The sequence below is a fragment of the Canis aureus genome, chromosome 26, assembly GCF_053574225.1.
Source record: "Canis aureus isolate CA01 chromosome 26, VMU_Caureus_v.1.0, whole genome shotgun sequence".
Lineage (NCBI taxonomy): Eukaryota > Metazoa > Chordata > Mammalia > Carnivora > Canidae > Canis > Canis aureus.
This window is the reverse complement of record NC_135636.1, coordinates 53,158,958-53,178,310: the sequence shown is the minus strand read 5'-3', so window position 1 is coordinate 53,178,310 and position 19,353 is coordinate 53,158,958. Positions and strand designations below refer to the sequence as shown.

Genomic DNA, 19,353 nt, shown 5'->3' with positions numbered 1-19,353 from the left:
AAGCCAGTCTGGGAAGACCAGACTCCGGACCAGTTGCTAGCAGAGTTGGTGGCAGCAGACATATTCACTCCTCCAGTGCCACATGAGTGGCACCTAGACTCTTGGGGGTGCAAATAGGGGCCGTGGGTGGTGCCTACAAACCCAGGCCTTACCTGGTGGCTGTGGCCACACATCAGAGGGCTTGGCAACCCACCAGGGACCGATCTTGGGGTCAGGAGTGGTGGCTGGTATAAATGGGGAGATGCAGTGGAGGGGAGGTGAATTCAAGGGTCTCCTCAGAGTGTCAGCAAATGGTGCATGACCTGGGACCTGGGCTAACCCTCTTCCACTTCCTCGTCCCTCCTTCAGTAGCACATGCTGTGGACCCCTTTACAGAGAAGGACACCAAAGCATAGAGGCTGAAAGTGACCTGCCCAAGGTCCCCAGGTGTGAGATGGCTCCTGACTCAGAGCTGCTGCCCATGCTACTGTGTCAGAACGCAGGAGCCCCCAGGAAGGGGACCTGCCCAACACCCCTAATTCGTATCCTAACTCGTAGCCACCTCGTGTAGACACTCTTCCTGCGCTCCCCTACAGAGCACACTCCCTGTACTTGGCTGATTCTCCCCACTTGGTCTCCTAGGCCCTGCACTTGGCTGCTGAGGGAGGTAGCTAGAGACCCGCTGATGGGACACCTGTCTGGGGCTGCCCACAAGTGCTGGGCATCTCCCTTAGGCCACACCACTTCTGACCCTCAAACTTGGCCAGAACAGCACAGGGGCTCTCTGTGGCCTGGCATTTAAAGGGTGTAAGTGCTTGAACAACGTCTAAAGGTCACCAGTACTGACCCGTCGGCCCTCCCTCCGTAGCACCGGCCACACGAGGGCGCCTTGACACTGCTGCAAGCCGCCCCGTGGCACCTCCCCCGTGGTTGACAGGGAGTGAGTGGTGTCTGGGGCAGGGTTCTGTGGGCGTGGAGTGAGCCTAGAGGCCGGAAGCAAACCACCGTCATCACAGCCACCCCCCACGGATGCCTCGGAGGCAGCCCTCCAGGGACCCTGAGCTGCCGGCGAATCGAGGCATCTGGGGGTTCAGCGGTTTCAGAACAACCTGATGCCCACAGTGGTAGTGCGCGTCTCGCTTCTTCGTACTGCCAAGGGAACTGCAGTACAGGGAGGCCACCTCTCAGGGCTAGTCGGGGCAGCCAGTGGTCCCTAGCCTGTGGCCATTATGAGTGTCGTGTTCACAGGACACTTTGGGAAGTCTCCCCCTGCTCAAGAACGTGGAAGGGCTGTGGGTCCAGAAAGATCCTCCTGCCCACCACACGGGCACACATAATTTTCCAGACAATGTCAAGTGGCCCCAAACTCCAGAAAGGTCCCACAGATTCAGCACTGCAGGAAGGAAATGTGCCCAAGGGTGTCTCCCAGTGATCCCAGACTGAGCTTGGCAGAAACCAGAGGCCTGGGCTTGTCACACCCTCTGGGAACAGCAGGAGGGTAGGGAGGCCCTCCAGGGGGGTACAAGTGTGTGATGGCCAGGGAGCCATCAGGAACGTTCGGGAGGCCGCAGTCCCAGTACGAGAGCCTCCTAGTCCTTCCTACGGACTAAAATGTGTGCGTGGGAAGAAACCGCCTTCCGGAGTCTGGGGCGGGGCGGCGGCCAAGCCCCACTGGTGCCCACGGAGGCCAGCTCAGTGACAGCGCCTGAGCCAGGGAGCCCAGCACAGCCGAGGGGGTGAGGAGAGGGCCCTGCAGGGACGTGGTCACAGGCTGTGCCGCCTGGGGTCTCAGATCCTCTGCTCAGGGCCCGGGCAGCAGGGGGGCGGGGGGGCAGAGCAGGGGGGCAGCAGGTGGGACTTAGAGCGCTTCTGCGGGGTCTTCACAGCACAGCAGGTGGGCCTGGGCGGACTCCTTGCCGGCTTTAGTCCTAAACAGCACCAGGTTTCCCCTTTGCTGTTTTGACAACTTCTACAGAGAGACCCACGACAGAATGAAACACGAGGAAAACATTTTTGACAGTGTGTGAAAGACAGGGGCAGACACGTGTCCAATTTGGCAGAAGGTACCCTGTGAGCAGAGATGGGGGGTCCAGTGAGGGGGTGTTGGCTGGCAGGATGCTGGGGAGGAGCTGTACTTGCCTCAGCATCCACTCCCCGGATCCCATGCGGGAAGCAGTGTTGCTCTGTGGGCTTCCCTGCTCCCCTGCCCCTCAGCCCCGCATCCTGGAAGTGGCAGGCTCGGGGATGGCCCCACAGGGCTGAGACTGTACCGGTCCCTCTAATTCTGTGGGGCTCCGGGTGTGCCCCTATGACCTATACTGGCTCAAGGAGCTGCTGGGGCTGTGGCCAACCCTCAGGAGCCAGGACCAGCGGGCAGACCTCTCAGTTGGTGGGAGGAGCTCCTTGGAGTTCAGGAGTCACGGTGTCCACTGTCCCCTACGGAAGGCAGGGCATGGCTGGGGCCATGATACATGCATCCCTGCACAGCTAGACATGAAACCCAAATAACTGCCTGTCTTTCCTCAAGCCATACACCGTCCTCATTAGGACAGTTGCCATGGGTGGCCCCGTCTGGGTGGCAAACGTGACCAGATTGGTGTTCATGGGAACAGTCACACCCATGTGACAGCACGAGCACTGTGGCCCCTCTTGGTAGCTTGCGTGTAGCCATGATCTCTTCGGCTGGGTGAGGGTTGGTATCTTGCTGAGCCCAGGGAGGGTTAGGCTGGGAGCAGCCAGTGGGCTATTATGGCCAACTGGGTACATGTCCTATGGCCTGTGGAATATCCAGGTGGAGTCCCGGAAAGTTCTAGAACTGGGAAAAGCAGGCCTGGGAAACAGTGTGGGAGTCCTCTGCACATGGCAGACATGTGCTGTAGGGAAGTTGATTTAGGGAAGGAGAGAGGCCAGGATGTGGACTGGTGCAGCCTGAGGAGCACACAGGGGACAGCACCCACAGGAGCAGGCGCAGGGTGGGGCAGAAACCAGGAAGGGGCTACAGGAGAGGCCAGGTGGCCACAGCCGGATGAGAAGGGGGCCCAGGGCAGCAGGGGAGGAGGGAGCCATAGAAATTGCCAGAAGAGAAGAAGCCAGGCTTTAGAGGTCTGATACTGTAGACACTGAGAGGAAAGAAAGGCAAAGGCGGCGGGCAGCAGGGGTGGGGAGGTGATCTGGGGTGCAGTGAGGGCCCATAGGCCCCTCTCCCAAGGGTCAGCTGCCCTCCAAACACACCAAATGCCCCCAGGAGTCCTGGACCCCGTCTCACTCAGATAGGGTTTGGAAACAAGGATCAGAATTTCTGAGAACTGGGATGCCAGTGGCTCAGCGGTTGGGCATCTGCTTTTGGCTCAGGGTGTGATCCCAGTCCTGGGATCGAGTCCCCCATCAGGCTCCCTGCAGGGGAGCCTGCTTCTCCCTCTGCCTGTGTCTCTCCCTCTCTGGTGTCTCTCATGAATAAATAAATACAATCTTTAAAAAAATAAAAATAAAAAAGAATTTCTAAGAACTTTCCTTTGTCATGTCAGATGGAAGCTCCAGGTTGACCTTAGGGTCAGATTCCCAGGAAGGTCCAAAGGTTGACAGTTCAGGTTGAATGTCCAAAACCTAAGTCTCACCCTGGGAGAGCTAGAGCTCCACCTGACCCTAAAGTGTGAACATAGTGAGGTGCCACTGCAAGGCCAAAACACCAAGCCTGAGAGCTTAAGTCATAAGGAAGGAGGAAGAGGAGGAGGGAGGGAGGGGGAGTTCATTGCCCTGTAGAACTAGGAAGTGCAAGGGTGGACAACCTTTAGGTATGGCTGGATCCAGGAGTTCTGAAGAGATGAAAAGATGAGCGTTCTCTCACCTTCTTCCTTCCACCTCCAACCTTAATCTCTCCAATTCTCAGCTCTGCCTCCTTCCGGAATGTCTAAGCTCTCTCATACTGGAGATGGCTTCCTCCTTGTGGCCAGAAGAGATGGCCTGTGGCAACCCCCATCCCACCCTCAGCCCCACCCCCACCCCCTCCCCTGCTAACAGGAAGACTTCTCTCTGAGCCCAAGAGAAAGTTGTGCATTGCACATGCCCATCATGTGGGCAGGGACAGGGCACTGGGACTTAGACCCCCTAGAACCACACTTCGGGGGAAAGATGTTGGTTCCACATGGGGTATCAAGAAGAGGCCCAGGTAGAAGGGTCCACCCACCCACCACTTCCCCAGAAGGTGACGGGTTGGGGGTCCCAGGGACAGAGACCGTCGCCACAGCACACACGCTCCCGTGCACAGTCAGAGTGGACTTTTATTAGGAAATCACCCTGCAAACACACCGAGAAGTGCTGTGCTGTGGGTTCCACGCGTTTCCTGAGGAAGGGGATCACAGTATCGGAGCTGTCAGAGGAACAGGGAGCCTGTGAGTGGGGACTGCTCGGTGCCGCCTGTGGCTAGCACTCCTTCACAGCAGCGTGACTCAGCCATCAAGAACCAGCACACAGACGCAACACGAGAAACACGCCAGAGCACACACATCTGCGCTACACTTAAATAAATAATAAATACAGAATTCCATTTGCTGTTGTCCGTGCCTGAAACAAAAGGAACCAAAGGGGTAAAGAAAACCAAAAAGTCTTTCTTTCCATTGGACCAAGGGAAAAATATCCCTAAATTATCAAAAGTCCTCAGTTACAAAATACTTTTTTAAAAATTCCATTATTAAAAGAATAAATAACAAAATATATAAAAAATAACTTGGTTGCATCAAAATTATAAGAAGACTTCTACATATAGAAGTCACAGCAAGATTTTTTTTTTTTTTTTGTGGCCTATCTCATAGTCCAATAGTTAATTTTGCTTTGATTTCATTGATTTACCTCTCATGGTGTCCTGGTGTGGGGTCTAGCTGAAATAGTACAAAATTAATAAATAAAAATGTTAAATAAATAGCAAATGTTAACATAAGAGGTTGTGAATATAAATACTTACATCTTGACAAAATTAAATAATTTACAGAATAATTAAACTAACTACTCTTTTATCTCTTTCAGGAAGTGCAATTTCTCTACGTTTAAATACTAACTTGGAATTGTAGTCACAATCGATTTGGACTCTATTTACATGTTAGGAACATTGTGTTTAACACTTTCTATTAAAATTTCTTTTTTCGTATCTTGAATGGATCTAAAAAGAAGTGAATCTTGGTGGTCTCCGAATTAGGAATTTATCCCCTGACCTTGCTGACACCATCGCCACCTCAGTCAAGCTCGGCCGTGACCCGGGTAATGTGGCAGTAACGGGTCATGGGCAGGGGTGGACGCAGAGAGCCAGAGACCCTGGCCCTGACCCAGACCTGGATCTGACGGCCGCAGCCCCGAAGAGGGGGCGTGACCCCAAGCTGTACAAGTCTCTGCAGGCTTGGGGTGCCAGCTACCCCTAGATGTGTGAGGTGCACTAATGTGGAACTTCCAGGGGCAGCCCAGGTTAGAGTCCTCAAGTTGGCCGTGGGCTTCAGGTCTATTTCTAACCCTCTGGAACGGTGCTTTGCTCCATCCTTAAGACAAAACTGAATTAAATGAAAACAGAAAACACACTTGCCACATTGACCTCACTGAGCAGACGCGCACCCTGGGGCAGGTGCTCCAGGCTGACACTGTCACACGCACCACCCGCCCCGTGCCCACGGCTACCCTCCCAGCCTCGACAGACAAAGGAATACTGTGGTTGCAAACTCCAAAACTTCCCTGAGAACCTTGTCCATGAGCTTCCACTGGAGACTTTGAGCTGCTCTTCAGATTTCTTTCAAAAAACAAAAATAAATCACTTTGTAATACTTCCTGCCTTGCCCTGCGCTCGTGTGGGGAGGTCGAGGCCTCCAGCCTGGCAAGCACAATGGGAAAGACACTGATTTCCAGGCACCCCTTTGGATAAGCCCACCTGAGGCTGCCCTGGGCTGCCAACCAGAAGTCACTGTGAGTCGGGAATCTCCGCTGCGGGGGCAGGGCGAGGGAGGTAAACACTGGAGTCACGTTGGGGTGCCCCAGATGTCCCGGTTGGTGGGGTGGCTTCGGGGGTGACGAGGTCTAGACCTGGATGCCCCTCACAGCCCGTTTGATGCTCTCCAGGAGGTCCTTGTTCTCGGGGTTCTGGTAGCACTCCTGGTTGGAGTACATGTCGGTGAGGGTGCTCACATAGGCATCGAAGTTCTGCTCACATATTGGCTCCTGGAGAACAGAAGCAGGTGAGCAAGGCCCATCCGTGCAATGGGTCCCATGATTTTCAGAAGCCACAGAAATCTACGGATGAACATTAAGCCCATCTCTTCCTGTGCCACCTGACACAAGCCCACACCCACCAGGGGCAACGCTGGCATCGCTGGGCCAAAAAACCATGAGTGCCGTGCTGTGGACTCCTAAGCTGTTCAGGGGAGCCAGAACCACCACGGCCAACAGCCTGCCAGGCATAGCACCCTCCCCAGAGTCCTAGGGGTCAGCCACCAGCTCTGGGGCTTGCCCGCAGGGCCCCATACTGCTTACCATGTGCGGAAGGCGGATGTTGGCGAGACTTTGGATGAGGGCTTGGCTGAGGCCCGACAGCTCCAGAAACAGGGCTTCATTCTGCTCCTCGATGAGCTTGTTCTCCTCCTCGATATTCTTCAGGCTTTTCTCCATGGAGGAGATCTGCACCAGACCGAGATGGGAAATGCCTCCTCCTCCCATGGACCACATCCCTCATATCCTCCTGGGACACACCCGGCATGCTAACTGTGCCACATCTCATGTTTCTCTGGGATTTCTGTGGCTTCTGTCAGGCAGGGACCCTGGCCCCTGGATGGAGGAGGGTATGCAGTGACAGGGCCAGGGGCTGTGTGGGGCCATGACTGTCCCTGCCGGGTCAGGAAGGCACCCAGACTGAAAGCGCCCGGGGCTCCAATCCTTGCCCACTGCTAGCTGTGTACTTAAGTTTGCCACATTTTATCGTCCTTGTCTGTAGTAGGAACACTGCATCCACTTTGTGGGGTGTCTGGCCACCTTTGGGTTTTCCCTGCACCAGCAAGACCAACAAAGTGCCCTAATAAACTTGTGGAAGGCAAAGCAGAGCCAGCAACTGCCTCTCCCTCTGTAGCTCGTAGCTGAGCGGAGCCGGCCGGTGACTCCCCCAGCACATCCCGACAGCGACAGCGACAGCGACAGCAGGGCTGACGGTCACAGGCAGTGCTGCCTGCCCTGAGCGGCTCGGGGCAGCAGGCAGGTGAGTCTCAGGGTCAGAGCAACACTACGCAGAGGTTTGCAGCCAGCATGGGGCAGGTGGGAAGCCTGCCCTGGGGCTTGGTGTGGAGAAGACATGCTTGGGAGGCCCTGCCCCAATCTGACCGCATCTCAGGGGAGGCTGGAGGCAGAGGCAAGTCACACAATGTGCGTGGCACGCTGAACCATGCCCTAGGTGCAGAAAGGTGAGGAGGCAGTGGATGGGAAAGAGTGCTTTCCTCCAACCACGTGGCTGGGAAGCATTGCACTTCTTCACTTGGTAAGAAGTCTTTGGCTTAAAACAGTTTGAGTGGGAGTTAGGGGCTTGCCTACTCTTGCGGAGCCTTTCTGCAGAGCACAGGACCCAAAACTCCCTCTAGAGGAGGGTCTGAGACAGTCCAAGAGGATGCTAGTAAATAAAAAGGTGGAAATCAGGAAAAAAAAAAATCAGAGGTGTTGCCCCAAGGTTACTTTGGGAAGGGAGACACAGGGTGGCAGTCACACAGTGATGTGTCTCGGCACCCTGAGGTGCCCAACACTCCTCTGCTTCCACTGCCCGTGAACCTGGGGAAGCTGCTGCGAGGCAGAATGAAAATCCTTCCTGATCCCTACGGGCTGATGCTATTTTTATACCGGCTTCCAGAGCACGGGAGGTCAGCATAAAATCTTCTTGGCCAATGGAGGAAGGAACAGCATAACAAGGCACGTGGGGCTCCCACATGTCACTCTGCAGCCTCTGGGAAGGGGCCTCACCACCTTCCCATCTGTGCTTTCCGCCCTCAGATCCTGCAGGCCTGGTCACCTCCTTTACCCTCTCTGTCCCTCCAGCCCTAAGGGACGCAGCTATGTGTGGTCATTCCTTCTGTGCCCCCAGCTCTGCTCTGGCCCCTAGCTCAGGACAGCGCTTCTTTTCAAAATAAGACCTTCACTGTATTTCTTTTTTTCTGATGACAAATGTTCATTTTGGGGGAAATCAGAGAGATACGACACAAACACTTAAAGTAATTCGTAACCCTATCCCATGGCGAGTGGCTCTTTCTGGGTCACTTTTTCATAGAAATGCATTTATCAGGGACGCCTGGGTGGCTCAGCGGTTGAGCATCTACCTTCAGCCCAGGCCGTGACCCCGGGGTCCCGGAATTGAGTCCCACATTGGGCTCCCCGCAGGGAGCCTGCTTCTCCTTCTCTCTCTGTCTCTCTCTCTCTCTCTCTGTCTCTCATGAATAAATAAATAAAATCTTAAAAAAAAAAAAAAAAAAGAAATGCATTCATCCTGCAACAATGTCATGGAGTTGCTTCCTATTACCAGCCCCGTTCTAACCAGTGAGGACCTCAAGGTACAGACTGCTCACAGGTTTGCCCGGCCACCAGGCTGCTCTACAGCAGCACTGAGGTTGAATCAGGCTCCGGCCAGGCCCTCAGAACCTGCCCTGTGGGGCTGCTCCTACTGACAGGGCTAGCAGGAAAGCCTGCCAGGGCCCCGGCGTGAGCCCCTCAGGACCCCCACTGCCAGAAGTACTACCCAAGCTGGCAGGTGTGACCTGTTCCGAGCGTCCCCGAGAGCTGCAGCCATCAGCTCAGCCTGACAGCCCCTTGACAAGGAGCTCAGCTCTCCCGCCTCCCAGAAGAGGAGGCTGAGGACGAGGACCCCCGAGGCTGGGGGGGCGGGGCAGGTGAACACCACCACCCACCTGGGACTGCAGCTGCACCATGGCGGCCTCCATCTCAGAGTTGGACTCGTTCAGGTCGCGAATCTCCTGGTTCAGCTGCTTGATCTCCTCATCGTTCTCCAACACTGCTCCAGAGAGAAACCTTGGTTGTGGCTCTTGGCTTTACGCCTAGGCCTGCATGCAGGGGTGCAGGGGAGGCCTGTTTTCTAAATGCAACTAGGGACCCTTTCCAAGCAGAGGCAACTGGCCTCGCATGGTGGGCAGCTCATATCCCACATGTCATGCTGGAAAAGTGAGCCTCAGACACTAGGAGCCATGTGTCTATGTTTGCCTCCTGCCCCCGGGTGATGGGTACAAAGGTATAAATCTCTCTGTCAGGGATTAATCACTAAGGTAAAGATGGAATCTTTCCAGGTGATGCTGCATTTCCTCAGCTTCCCTCTTCCTTGAAACTGAGTTCACAGCCCCACCAACCCCCGAGAATGGCTTCTGATGCTGCCAGCAGGGCTCTCTGACGCCAACACGCACCAATACCCAAGTTAGAGCCAGCGTGGCACGTGAGGGCCAGGAGCCAGACTCCAGGCAACCAGGAGTTTGGAGCTGAGGCTGGGAGACCTGTGGGCTCAGGTCAGGGGTCTGTCTCCACCAGGACTCACTCCAGGAGGGGCTCAGCCTCCCTCACCCCTGCTACCAGGACAGCTCACTCTCCCAGGTCACAGAGATCACTTGGAGGAACTGCAGGAGGGACACCTTACCATCACTTGTCTTGAACTTGGTGCTGAGAACCTCATCCCCTGAGACTTTTCCCTTCTTTCCAGCAAAGGTTGCTCTGGGACAGCCAGATAAGCTGGAAGCAAAGGTCATGCACAAAAAACCAGCTCAAGGTCACACACACAGGGCCAATCCACGATGATACATCGCAGCAAAAGCCAATCCTTGCTGGCCTGCGGCCTGGTAGGATCCTGGTTTGGGACTTTCTCATGCATCTCCTTTTGCCCTCCCACTCGATGGCTCTGGCCCCCAAGCCGTCCACCCCCTTACTCAGCAGCCAGGCCCTTCCAGCTCAGGACACTGCCCTAAAGGCTCGTTCTCAGGCCTTCCTCACTGCTCTCCCCACAGCATCTGCCCCTTTGGCCATGCCAGGTACCTCCCTCACGTGTTTGCTTATAGTCTGTGCCCCAGCCACCAGGCCCAGACCAACTCTCATTCTCTGCTCTGTCTCCTGAGCCTGGTATGTGGCGGCCTTTCAGTAAAAGCTTGTGGAATCACTAGCTCATCAATCTTGTAGGTGGAGACGAGGGCAGAACAAAAGAAAGACAAGGAACGTTTCTGAAGGGCTGTGTTGTGACTCCCTGCACCTCAGGAGGAGAACGGGGGGCCCACGGGCCCCCCGGCCCTGGGCCAAGTATCGGGGGCAAGCAAGCGCCCTGGCGGGAGGGGCAGGGCACGAGGTACGACAAAGCTTTCCGTGAGAAGCCTGCAGCCTGTGTCAAGAACACACTCAGGGCTCCGCTGGCTCTTGCTGCAGGGACTACACTGTGGAGGGGGCCTCACGACAGCAGCCACGTGCAGGGCCACATGTCGCAAACACCGGGACCTGGGACCCACCGTTGTCTGTGGCTTGCCTGGACCGGGCCCCCTCTCCCCCGGAGAACTAGCGGCTGCCGCAGAGCCCTCGCGGCCCTTCCTGACCAGCGCGGCCCCTACCTCCTGTGGGTGAGGAAGCTGCCGTTGGCGTGGCCGGAGCCGTCACAGCCCGGGGTGGGACAGGTGGGCCCCTCATTCTTCAGCGATTTCCAGGAAAAGGGTGAGCCGTTAAGCGAGCCCTCTTTCTGCCTCCGAGCGGCCAGTGGGCAGCCAGATGCGCTTCTGTGTGAGGCGTATTTGCCGCTGATGTGACCAAGCCCCACGCAGCCTGGAACAGGGCACCTGGCGCAGAGGTCAGAGGTGAGCACGGGCACTGAAGCCTGCAGACACCCGCAGCCCCGACGCGGACGTGCCCGCTGTCACAGAGATTCCTGATGCCCCAGGGCAGACCTGCAGCCTTCCCAACCACGAGGGGGGCAGCAGGGATCACGGCGCCTCCCGCCTCAGCCTTGCGCCTCCTGCGCCGCAGGAAGGTCAGCAGCTGCCGTCTGTCCCCTCCCCTCGGGAGCCGCTATGTCCCTGGGAGACAGAGCCGGACCTTGCTGCCGCATCACTTCTCCATCACCCCACGACGAGGAGTGAAACCACCCAGGAGCTACTCCCTGGGAGACTGCTCCAAGCACAGTCTCTGGGGGCCCTGGGGTCACAGAAGGTCACAAGGGCACCCGGAGCCAGGCAGTGTGAGGCAGCTGGGGCCACTGCTGCTCCCCAGCAGGTGAGGAGACAGGGCCTCCCCGCCCAGAGAGGCCCCCACACCAGCCGCACGTCCAGGGTGGCCAATGCAGACTCTTCCCATCCTCCTTGGCCTGGACCCCTCTTATACCCATCCCCTCTCTTCTTCATCCCTCCATGTGGGCCTCAGACTTGTAGGACGGCCACTGAGCCGGCCCAAGGTCATCCTGGCAATCAGTCTGGAGTGGAGACAGGGCGGCAGGTCCTGCAAGGAGCTCGGGGAGGTTCCACTCTCTGTCTGCCCCTCACACCTGGGCACCTCTCAGCTGTGGGTGCCCAGGGAACACCGGGGCCGGGTACTCGGAAGCACCTCTGAGCACCCAGCATCACAAGATCAAAAGACCAAATGAGAGGCAGCTCTTCGTGGTTAAAACACACAGTTAAATCTGAATTCATTTTACTCGTGTTCTTTGCAAAACCCTAACTCTTCTTCTCATTAGGATTGATTCCTGGGAATTTATTCATACTGGGTATTTCAGACATGTGGACAGTAACACTGCTTCTCTTTCCTTCCATATCCCTCCAGGGTCCGAATCGTCAGAGCTGTCAGGTGACCTCACGTTAAGGTGTGTGTGGGGCGCCAGATCAGGCCGCTTCCGTACAGCCCAGGTAAGCGGGTGGTGGGGCCGGTGACCCCAAGGGCAGAGGCGCATCTCTTCTGTCGGACTCCGGGGTGGTGGGGACAGCAGTGGGGGTGGGGCACCCTGCACAGGCGATGGGCCTTGAGCAGCTCCTGACCCTCACGCTGGAACATCCATGGATTTTATGGCCAGTTATTCAGTTTTGGCCGAAGGGATTTACCACAATGTGCTGACGTGACTTAATCTCAAACGGCGCGGACACAAGATGTCCTAAAAGGGATCTCTTCTGCCACCAGCCCTCCACATCCCAGCTAGCACGTGCTCACGAAATCCCGTCACGCAACAGGACCTGGTGCACCGATTAAAGCTTCTGCTGCGGTCTGCACTTGTTTCAAGATGACAGGCAATTATCAATACAGTGAAAGTTTATGGGGGCGGAGGAGGCCCTATAAAACGGAGGCACTGAATGCCCCCCGCCTCTCCGCCTGCCCGCCGGCTTGCCGTGGAGCCAGTAGGAACTTCATCCATCCTGTAAATGCTGACCTGCTTCTAAGTCATATTCTCCACTTGGCTGCAAAATCTTATTTTTTAAAAAGCAAAGTTGACAGCACACTAGGAGGAGGAAAACCGTTCTTCCCAGTTAACTTAAAAAGTGCTGATCTTGATTTTAATCATTTGCAAATGCAGCACAATTCACTTATCGTATCCCTGCAGCAGGATCCTTGCTAAATCCATAGCAGCTTGCATTTATACAATCACAGGCAAATTCCTGGCTTCTCAGAAGGATAAATACTCTTCATCTGTCCTCGCATTTATTGGGCTGCATCCATGACACCAACATCCATATATTTTGGGTTTTGATTTAGCACTCATTATAGTTTTATTGTAAAAATTTAATAAATGAGCCACAGCCTTTTTACACCAAACAGCTGGTGGGGCTGGCCCCTTGAAGGATGTGATGCTGGCCCATCAGGCCTCTCTTCTGTGACCAAGCAGATGTTTGCATGCAGCTGGGGTGAGCTCCAAGGAGCTATAGACCCTTGGTCCAGATTGATCCCCTCTGCTGGGTGAGCATCCAGCTATTCTTGACCCACGGCAACCAATCAGAGCAGACCTGCCTTCTGGGGACCTGGCCCTGACCACGCCAGCCTTAAGGCCTGCACCACGACGCAGCCAGAACTGTTCCTTCCAGTCCTCAACTGGCAAGGGGACCTGCTGCTTTGTCCACTGTCAGCTCTGAAAGTCCTGGGAAAGTTGAATGGTGGTTCATTCTGTTTCCCCCTGTGGCCCAGCCTCGCCCCTACGGGCAAGCGGGGGACTCAGGGCACTCCCAGTAGCAAGTGGGGCATTCACAGGGTCAGCATTCACACACAATCCCCCTGATGACACACTAGGCACCCCCGAGAGATGGTTGGGAGTGGGTCTCAAGGACTTAGATCCCGTAAGGCCCCCTCCCCACAGCAGTGTCGAGGTCCCAGTTCAGGGCAACGCTCTGGAGCTCCCTCTTTCCATATCAGCTCCCTGCAGACATATGTGAGTGTGCAGACACACACAATTCAGACTGGCCATCTTTCTAACCATCCTGTGCTCCTCGACTCTGGCACCTGACCTTCCCCGTCAGACCACAGCTGTGCAGGTTTCCTGTGGGGCTGCTCCAGGCCCGAGCCCACACCAGGTGGCCCCCCAGGAGCACGGGCAGCAGGGCTCTTGGCCTCTCCTGGCCCCATCAAACACCACCAGACCTGAGAAGCCCAGACAGAAGCCAGTGCCCAGGCGTGACCTCAATACAACACACACGGCTCACAGCTTCATAGGTGTCCACGTGCACAGCAGGAGAACCTCTGTAAAAATGGGCATTGCCATGGACCAGCTGTATTAACGAAATAGGAGTCTAGGAGCTTTTTAAAAATTATAACATACAGGAAAATCCCAATTCTGCAAACCCCCAAGGGAGTCAGCAAGACATCAACTTACTTCATCAGCTCAGGATCTTCTTTATCATCCTTTGTGGGTGTCACCCTGGCTCCACTTTTCTTGGCACGAGGGCAGCCTGACAAGCTAGTTTTGAAAAAGAAGAAAAGCCACGGCTGTCCCAGAATGACCACTTCTTACCCACTTCTGCCCCAGCCCTCCCTCCAGCTGTGTGATCAGCAGCGCCCAGGGCGTCCCAAGGAGCTTCTGTCGTCGAGCAGAGTGGGGGCAGAGGGGCCTCGGGGGCAGGTGTTGCCATGAGCCCCTGGTTCTGGCTGCAGAAGGCGACCTGATCGGGCATCGGGGACACCAATCAGATTATAGACATGAAAGAGGCTCTAGCTGCCCCAACATCAATGTCTGACTTGGAGCACTGCAGCTTCATCTGCGCAAGAGGCCCGCCCTCCCCCGCCCGGCCGGGCACCTCGGGGTGCCGCAGGCTCACCTTCTGTGGGAGGCGTAGTTCCCCGTTATATGGCCAGAGCCGTCACAGCCGGGCGTGGGGCACCTGTGGAAGACAGTGGAGCTGGAACCAGAGCCAGTGAAGACACTTGACCACAGGAGCCCCTCTGTGCCCAGCCCCCATGCGGGCCCACCGGCCCCCCTAGCACTGATCTCTCAAAGGCGTGCACGTCTGGTCAGCCTGCTTCCATGACACTGGGCCTTCAGAACTCTGCCACCCGGTCTCCCTACAGGGTCCAAGAAGCCAAGACAAGAGCACATCTCCAGTGCAGGAATGATGGGCTCCCATTTTTGGCCTTCTACAAGGTTCTAGACTGGACTAGAAGGTTCCAGAACACATATGGGCCTTTAAACAGCATTCAGAAAGGCAAGCCTAACACCTAAGACGGGTTCATTTTCCCTGACATGACCAGGAGGAAGAGCGCTGTTTCCTGGGAGGGGTCCATCATCTGAGGGAATGAACAGACGATTACTGAGCGCCTGGGACACACCATCCACAGCGCTGGGCACCTAGAGGTGCAATTCGCACAACCAGAGGCTCCTCAGGGGTGGTGGGCCCTGGCCAAGGGTTATGATGGGAGACACAAAACCCAGAAGCCCGCTTGATGCGTCCAAAATGTTTGACAAACATCATGTAGAAGGTAAAAACTACACTTTGATATACAAGTATGGGTTTTCTTAAATTACTCTTCCTGAACGTCCGTGGTGGAAGAGAGAGTGAGTTCCTGCTGGTGTCAGAGTGGGGAGGTGTGCGTGAATGTGCAGGTGGGTCCCTGTGCAACCCGGCAGGACCTTGGGGCTCACATCTGGAATCTCACAGAATATTTATCTGCCATTTCTGGTTTCATCCTCTCACAGAGAAGAAACCGTGGAAGCTGAGGCTGTTTCTCAATAGAAAAGTGGCCCCGGGAAGGTCAAGGGGACTCACATCAGCTACAACAGGACACAATCAACAGAGTTCTCTGTGCCCAAGGCCCTTCCTCAGCATCCTCGTCCCCTGGCAAATGCAGCCTCTGGCGTTTGGAGCAAGGCTGAGGAAGCTGGCGCAGCCAAAGGACTCCCCACATCTTTCGGGCCGCCCCCCAGAGCTCAGCAGGCCAACACTGCCTGTTTCTCATCCAAGGAAGCATAAAGCTGGCCTGGCAACCTGGAGGCGTCAACGCCCATCCCTCCAGCTCCTTCTCCAGTCCCGTGGTCTTTCTCGACCACCTTCTTGATCCCCATCCTGTGAGCCACACATGGGGATGCCTCCTGGGTCTGCCGGCAGGCCCACCGGGCAATTCACCCTCCCGTTGGATTTGGGGGTAACTCATACCCTACGAGGTTATGACGGCTCCTGCTCTGGGAATGTGTGGTCACATTTCAACCCACATACATTCAGGGCAAGGAGGTTTTTGCATTTTACCTCCACCCGGTAGAAACCACACACCGCCTCCATCTACATGGGCTTCACCCTTTCAAACAAACCCAACCAGGGCAAGGCTCCTGCCAGGACACTTCGTGTCTCTGCATCATCCAAGGCCCCAGGGGCAAGCCTGCTGCAGACACCGGGTCCCGCAGGCAGGAGGGGCATGCCTGCCCCCCAGCTCCAAGTGCCCTGCAGGCACTTTCACGGCCCATCCCCGCAGCAGCCCCTTCATGCTCTCTTGGGAGGCCAAGTGCAAAGAGTAAGGGTAGTGCTTCTCCTTCCAGGGTTTGCAGCTGCTCGGGTGGCTGCCTGTGGCTCCACTCCTTCTCAGCTTTGGGCAAATGTGCCAGAACCCAGGCCCACCACTGTAGGTGGTGGTCAGGGCAGTATGGCCCCACAGTGGCCTCGGGCCTCGATGCCCACGAGCGCAAGTTGGAGTCTGGTGCAACCCCAGTGGCACCTGTGAATAAGGCTGGCAGGGAGTGCATGCACACGGGGATGGTCCTGCCAGGCCCCAGCACAAGTGGGACTGGCATCCCCATGGGGCCCACTGAGGCACAGCTTCTCCAGGCAGGTGGGGCCACCTGCACTCCTTGCCAAGGCCCAATCAATGGCTTTTCCTAAAAGTCGTATCCCATAGAGGATGATGTTCATGTGGCTGGAGAAGCAGGTGTTCATGCTGGGCGCTGGCACTGGCCACCACTCTCGTGCCCCTGAGCACCCACAGGTCAGTGGCAGGAACCCTCCCACCATCTGCTTCTGAGTGCATTGTCTGGGCAAGAGGGGGAATCTTGTGTCTGAGGGACACACGACAGCTTGAGGGCACGCACCAGGTCTCACCTCCAAGCCCCATCCCGCCATCCCTGTCCCGTGGTGGGGAGGCATCTCCAACCCTGTCGAGCCCCCATCACAGCCTTGCAGGGTGTGTGGCTGCACCTCAACTCCCCACACACAGAGTGGGCTGAGCGGCCCAAGGCAGCTGCGTCACCAGCCCAACCACACTAGACACTTGGCAGGGAAGAGCAGATGTCCTTGGGATTCAATTAAAACACAGAAAGCACATCATCTGAGACTGTCACTGCAGCCAGGTGTTGGTAGGGAGGCCACCGGAAGAGTCTCATTTGCAAAGCAGTGATGTAGGTGCCTTTTCCTCTCTGGGGACAGGTCACCTATTGCTGCCACAGGTGGGTTGGGAGCAGCCTGTACGAGAGGCCCACTGGACAGGAGGAGAGAAAGGAGAGCGAAGCATCCACACACCAGGAACCTGGTGGAGCCCGGCCCGCATCCAGCACAAGCCCACGCTGTGCCCGAGAGAACCAGGAGCTGACTCCCACAAAAAGACCTCTGGGGCCAGAGGGGAGCCTGGGAGCAGCCGGGGCACCTTCCCAGGTCTGGCTGAAGCTGATGAGTGACTGGTTTTCACACAGGAAGGCTTTCTGTTGCTATTTCTAAACAAGCTTGGGTTAAAGTTCCTCACAGGTTCTTAGTCCTAGACGAGCACTAACCCTCCCGACAGCCGCGTTTCCAGGCCCAGGCCAGGCCCACGGCGTCGTTCCAACAGGGCCCGAGCACCTGCTCTGCAGGAAGAAAGGCCCACTGCACGCGTCTGGTCACTCACGCAGCTCCAAAATCATTCAGGCCCTCAAACTGGAAAACCGTGAAAACTAAGCATAGTGAAAACGCAAGTGGAACTGGAAAAGGAAATAGGGAAAAGGAACATGGGAAAGACGTTAAGAGAAGAGAGGAAGGAGAGGGAGAGGAGGTGCGGGGAGGGGTCCTGAGCCTGCAGGACGGATGGTCCCAACTAGATTTCTGCAGCTGGACACAGTGAGGGGATGAGTCAACGTGCGCATCGCCGTGGTCAGCTGAGCCACAGAAAATGCCGAGTCTTAGAAAGACATTTCTGGCGGTGAAGCCGCCCAGACGGAAGGCCCCCTTGGTGACAACAGGCAATGACATGCCTCTGGCTGCCGGGACCAAAGCAGCCTCCCCAGAGTGACAAGGAGGACGCTGGCAGGATGGGGGGACTCCAGGCATCTAGAGCTTTCTTCTCTCTTTCTAAATCAGCTCAGGCCCCTTGGGAGCCTTTGGCAGCAACAGCTGCTCCTCTTAGAGGCTCCAGGACCTCGGCTCCCGTCTGGCCCCAGAACGGAATGAGCCTAGATTTGGGGCGTCCAATATGGAGGCCCAAGGTTCGAGATGAACACCCCCAGAGGGGGAGTGACCTGAGATGACAAGAGGAAGACCTCCTTCCCGAGCCCAGGGCAGCACTGCACGGCGGCGATGTCACAGCTCAACTGAAGGCGCAAAACCCAAAGGCAATGGCAGTCCCCAGATCTCGCCCCGAGAGGACACTGATACCCTGGGAAACTGCTGGGCGCTCGCGTCACATTTGAGCAGGGCTGTTGAGCAGGGTAATTGGTGCCCACAGAGCCTGGGCTGCCGTGTGTTAGGGACAGGGAGGAGCAGCAGAAAGAGGGGTGCTCAGCAAAGAGAGGGATGAGCATGGGCAGGCAGCTCCGGGGGGACCCGCAGGGACCAGACAGACGCAGCAACGGAGGGCACAGGAGGAGGGAAGGGCAGAGAGTTTCCTCATTCACCGCCAGCACCCAGGTGCCCTAGCCAGAGCCGCACAGCCCGAAGCCCCCGAGCCGCAGCAAGACGTAGAAGCCAAGGCCAGCGCGGGCCGCTCGCACATCTCCAGGGCAGAGGTGCCAGCAGGCCCAGACCCTGTGCCGGGTCCTCGGGAGAGAGAGAGATGGGCCGGGCCATCGGGAGCCAGAGGCGGCAGGCCCTGCCCCCGGATGCCCCCCGGAGGCCCCCCGGCCCTCGGTCCCCAGAGGCTGGCAGCAAGGGACAGGCAGACAGCGGCACTCAGAGCAGAGAGAGGCGGCAGCAGCCCCAGGCAAGCAAGTCGGCCCCCGTGGCCTGTCTCTCGGCCCCATCCTGCTGGCAGGGGCTGCCCGGGGCCGGAGCCCTGAGAAGGCCGATGGGGCTGGAGCTTCCCGGCAGGAGAGCAGAGCAAGGGGTGCCCAAGAGATGGTAGGCCAGGAGGGCAGACATACTTGAGGTCAGCAGAATGGGCAGCCATGAGGTTTCTGAGGCTCTTGTCAGCAAGAGGGCAACCAGAGAGGCTGAAAGAGAAGAGATGGGACATTGGGGTGAGCCAGAGGGGGAGCAGAGGAGGACAGGGAAGACCCACCACACAGCACCCAGGCCAGCTGGACCCGAGCAGGGACAAACCTGCGGTGAGAGGCATAGTTCCCGGTGATGTGGCCGCTGCCGTCACAGCCGGGGGTGGGGCAGCTGAACGGAGGAAAAAGAGCGTCAGAACACAGAGCGGGGCGCACCTGCCAGGCCTGCCCCCCCGGAGGGCGCCGACTCTGGCTCCGGCTCTCCCGGAGCCGAGGGCCACCCGCCCCCACGCCTCAGAGCGCAGAGCAGCCCTCGCCACTCGACTGTGAGCTTCTCCCACGCAACTGGACTCAAGGAGGAGAAAGGAGTCAGAGTACGGCTCAGCTTGAAGCCGCGATGGCCCTGGAGCGCACGCGCCTGCACGCACTCGGGGCGTACCCGTGAGCACGGCGGCACGACCCGACCTGAGGACGCGGCCGGGACACGGCCCAGGCAGAGCCAGCAAGGGGACGGAGCTAGCCTGGTCCACGGCAAGGAGGCAGGAACCCCGGGG

At 57.0% G+C, this 19,353-nt stretch overlaps 1 protein-coding gene across 5 annotated transcripts in view; it reads right to left on the bottom strand.

Annotated features, from left to right (window-relative positions):
• Positions 1-4,238: 4,238 nt before the first annotated feature.
• Positions 4,239-19,353, bottom strand: part of MYT1 (myelin transcription factor 1) — a 62,048-nt gene continuing 46,933 nt past the window's right edge. For 4 of the 5 annotated variants that reach the window (XM_077874039.1, XM_077874042.1, XM_077874040.1 and 1 more), the window contains exons 15-23: positions 18,909-18,971; positions 18,731-18,799; positions 14,241-14,303; positions 13,799-13,882; positions 10,572-10,793; positions 9,620-9,711; positions 8,886-8,989; positions 6,484-6,627; positions 4,239-6,171 (exon numbers count right to left, since the gene is read on the bottom strand). In XM_077874039.1, coding sequence (XP_077730165.1) covers positions 6,031-6,171; positions 6,484-6,627; positions 8,886-8,989; positions 9,620-9,711; positions 10,572-10,793; positions 13,799-13,882; positions 14,241-14,303; positions 18,731-18,799; positions 18,909-18,971 — 982 coding nt within the window. In that variant the 3' untranslated portion in view covers positions 4,239-6,030. The remainder of the gene's footprint in view (positions 6,172-6,483; positions 6,628-8,885; positions 8,990-9,619; positions 9,712-10,571; positions 10,794-13,798; positions 13,883-14,240; positions 14,304-18,730; positions 18,800-18,908; positions 18,972-19,353) is intronic. The other variant, XM_077874043.1, reaches the window with a different exon arrangement.